This window comes from Xiphophorus couchianus, chromosome 16 (genome assembly GCF_001444195.1).
Source record: "Xiphophorus couchianus chromosome 16, X_couchianus-1.0, whole genome shotgun sequence".
Classification (NCBI taxonomy): Eukaryota; Metazoa; Chordata; class Actinopteri; order Cyprinodontiformes; family Poeciliidae; genus Xiphophorus; species Xiphophorus couchianus.
The window spans coordinates 9,572,792-9,576,013 of NC_040243.1; the positions used below are offsets into that span (position 1 = coordinate 9,572,792).

The 3,222-nt window shown below is 32.6% G+C and overlaps 1 protein-coding gene across 1 annotated transcript; it reads right to left on the reverse strand.

The window, feature by feature from the left end:
* Positions 1-730: 730 nt before the first annotated feature.
* On the reverse strand, positions 731-2,511 carry pet100 (PET100 cytochrome c oxidase chaperone). The gene is made up of 4 exons (XM_028043203.1): positions 2,373-2,511; positions 2,119-2,205; positions 1,956-1,988; positions 731-1,607 (listed from the first exon to the last, which is right to left on the reverse strand). Exons 1-4 carry the CDS (start codon positions 2,397-2,399, stop codon positions 1,527-1,529), a joined length of 228 nt encoding a protein of 75 aa, XP_027899004.1. The 5' UTR covers positions 2,400-2,511; the 3' UTR covers positions 731-1,526.
* Positions 2,512-3,222: the final 711 nt, after the last annotated feature.

Consider the following 3,222-nt stretch of genomic DNA (forward strand, 5'->3'; position numbering starts at 1 on the left):
ATATAAAAATAAAAACAAAAAGAAAGCCAAACAATATCTTTAATGGTGATCTGCCTTTCATATTATAATACCATCATGCAAGTAAATCTCATTTTCAAAATGAGTGACGGCAAAATAATAATAATAATAAAATAAAATAGAACAGGTGCACAAAATAAATTCACAAACTGAGAGATATATTTCTGGATACTTCTCTCTGCCAAATGTGTCAAAGGCAATCATCCAATGGGCTTTGGGAAACACATGTCAACACCTTTTCACCATGCAATCTTCAGCTGTTTATAGCTGTAGGAGCACATCCAAAATGTAAGACTGTCCAGAAAAGGAATCACAATTCTCTCGAGGGGATTAATCCTGGAGAGCTCCATGTGGCAGACTCGCAACCTGTCCAGGGTGTATCCCACCTCTCACCCAAAAAGGTTGCTGGACATAGGCACCAACACCCCTCCTGACAAGGGTGTACAGAAAATGGATGGATGGAAGTTGGCTCATGGTATCATTTCTAAGCATGCCAAAACTCAAAAGCTCCTTAAAGTACCTCTTAAAACAAGTTGTAACCAGTAAGAGTGCAACACATCAATCATCAAGTAAAATGTTGCATGGTGACAAATTTAGTTGTGACGTATATGAGTTTTAAAACAGTTTCCTGTCTGCTGAGCAAAACAAACAAAAATAGAAAGTGAGTTCTCAAACAGTCATTCTAATGACAAGAATAGCTCAAACAATCTCAGACTGTTCGACAGGATTTCTTTATATAACTATTTTAAATACTGATTTATCCTAACTTTGCTGATCACATCATTTGGCAATATATAGTACATATGGATTCACACCTTTTGACTTGATTAATTTGATGTTTTTCAATCCTTCTTAAGTTAGATCTTTTTAAAATAATTCACAAGACAATAAAAGGAACTGAATATACACATTTGAATTATAAAGGAGTACAAGCATCTCTGGAAAGATTTCTAAATCTTTGGATAATAACATTGTAGCCATAAATGTATTTAAAAAAAACACACATAAGCTGCAGTCTTTTAGTGAACTGCAACTTGAAAAGGTTATTCAGAAAACTACAGCACTTCTAGAAAGTTAACTGATTTAATAATAAATCCTCCTACAAGTTCTGTTTGTTTTTCCTTCTTTTTAAAATTATCCTTGATCAAACCAGGCAAAAATAAAATAACAAAGTTGGTAAAATACATTCAGGGTATATGTTTAATCTGCATCACACATAAAGAAATGTAGTTCCAGAAAACTATGTATAACATAGTATGTATCACAAATACCCAAACAAAAAAAAGCAATTAAAACATAAAGAAATCTTGTATAAAAATATGTCATTAATAAATTTAACATCAGGCAAATCCTTGAAAACTGCCAAACACACCTTCAGATCGCATTAGTCTTGCAGGTCTTTCTGTTGTCTCATGCCAGATTAAAGCAATCTCTTTTCCTCAAGCAAATATTGCCAGAAATTTGTTTTTACACTGAACATTCAAATATTTTTCCTGACCACAAAATCTTCAGTTTTCTGACATTTTTTTTAATATCTGTTGCTCCCTTCGAACGCGCATCCGCTCTTTAAAGTTTTCCAACTCCTTTCTCTGAAAAAGAAAACAAGAAATGTTACACAAATGATAGTAGAATTATAGTGGTATTCAGAAGTTCAGAGACAAAATCTGAACAGAATGTCCCTCATTATTTGAAAAAAATAAATAAATAAATAAAATAAAAATCAGCTAAAAGTGAAGATGAACTTAAAAAACGTGTCATAACAGGTAATAAGTATTTAATTACCAATTAAAAATTTAATTTATGTATTGTTTATAAGTTAAAATCTTTTTTTTCTTTGATTGTTGCTCTAAAAAGAAAATATAGTGTAAAAAAAAAAAATCTTGTTTTCTTCATTTTACGAAGTAAAAGACTATAAACGTCAGTTCTGTGCATCTCACCCGTGATTCTTCGTCCGGTGGGAAGATTTCCCTCTGGGAATTACAAAACGATCAAAGTTTGAAAAGAAAGATTAATTCTAAAAGATTGCAGCCTGAATTACAAGAATAATTTCAGACGGATTGGTATGCAACATTAAAACAACACACAAGGAAAATGGCTGACCTTTCTCTTAACGATATACTCCTCGAAGTACTCGGCCTGGTTTGAGATCCAAAACATGGTCACGGGAAAAGATAAATAGAGCATCATCTGGCCAAGGAAAATAATCAGAGGTTAAACACGGTGGATACTGTAAATTTGTAAACATCATCTACCTGCATCGTAAACTGACAAAGAAAAACGTTTCTTCATTTTAAAACGTAAAAGTTCAATAATTGTGAAATAATTTAGGTTAGTTTCGATTAACTTTTACTTACTCTGAACATCTCTATTTTAACCCCCATTTTCACGTCAAGTTCTTATCCACAGCCGTATTACCTAAACTCATAACAGAAGACCTTCAGACTGATTTCCGGGTATTTGCTTCCTATTCTTCTTCTACCTCCTTAAATTTTTATCTGCAGTTTTCTGCAGTATTGCCGCCACCCCTCTGTCTGGAGTCTAAGTGCACAACATGATGTAAACCATGCATATTTTACAACATGCTAGTGGGTAAAATAGTTGGAATGATAACCCTTGTACCAACATTGTGTTTCCAAATCCTTTGTAGTTGGTTATCTGCTCTAAAAATGTAAAGGATGTAGAATATCGTTCGGTTTTTTTTACTCATCGAGAGAAATATCATTAAAATTCACGGAACTGTAAATTAACCACTGATTTGTGTTTATTGTAATGTTGTTTTGCTGCCCTCCATGTTCATGTTGAACCTAACATCTTTATCTTTGACATGTCTTGCCCATCTTAAAAATAAATAAATAAACAATTCACCTCGCACTGGCTTTTAGGACATATGGAGCAGAATGGTAACAAAATGAAACAAGCTGTGGTGAAAATTAAAATAATAATAATAATAATAATAGAAAAACAACAACAATCTGAGCATTTGGTAATCTCTATTGAAAATAACATATTTGTCTAGGCAACTCATCGGTGAATATCATAGTAAAGACAGGAAGAAAGTAAACAAAAATATAATCACCCTGATGATTTAAGGGTATAGATAATCTCATGTGTTCATGCCCATTTTTTGTAAAAAAAAAAAAAACAAAACAAAACAACATTAACAGCAAAGTTTATTTCCAGTGTGCAGCACACAGTCTTTACGTC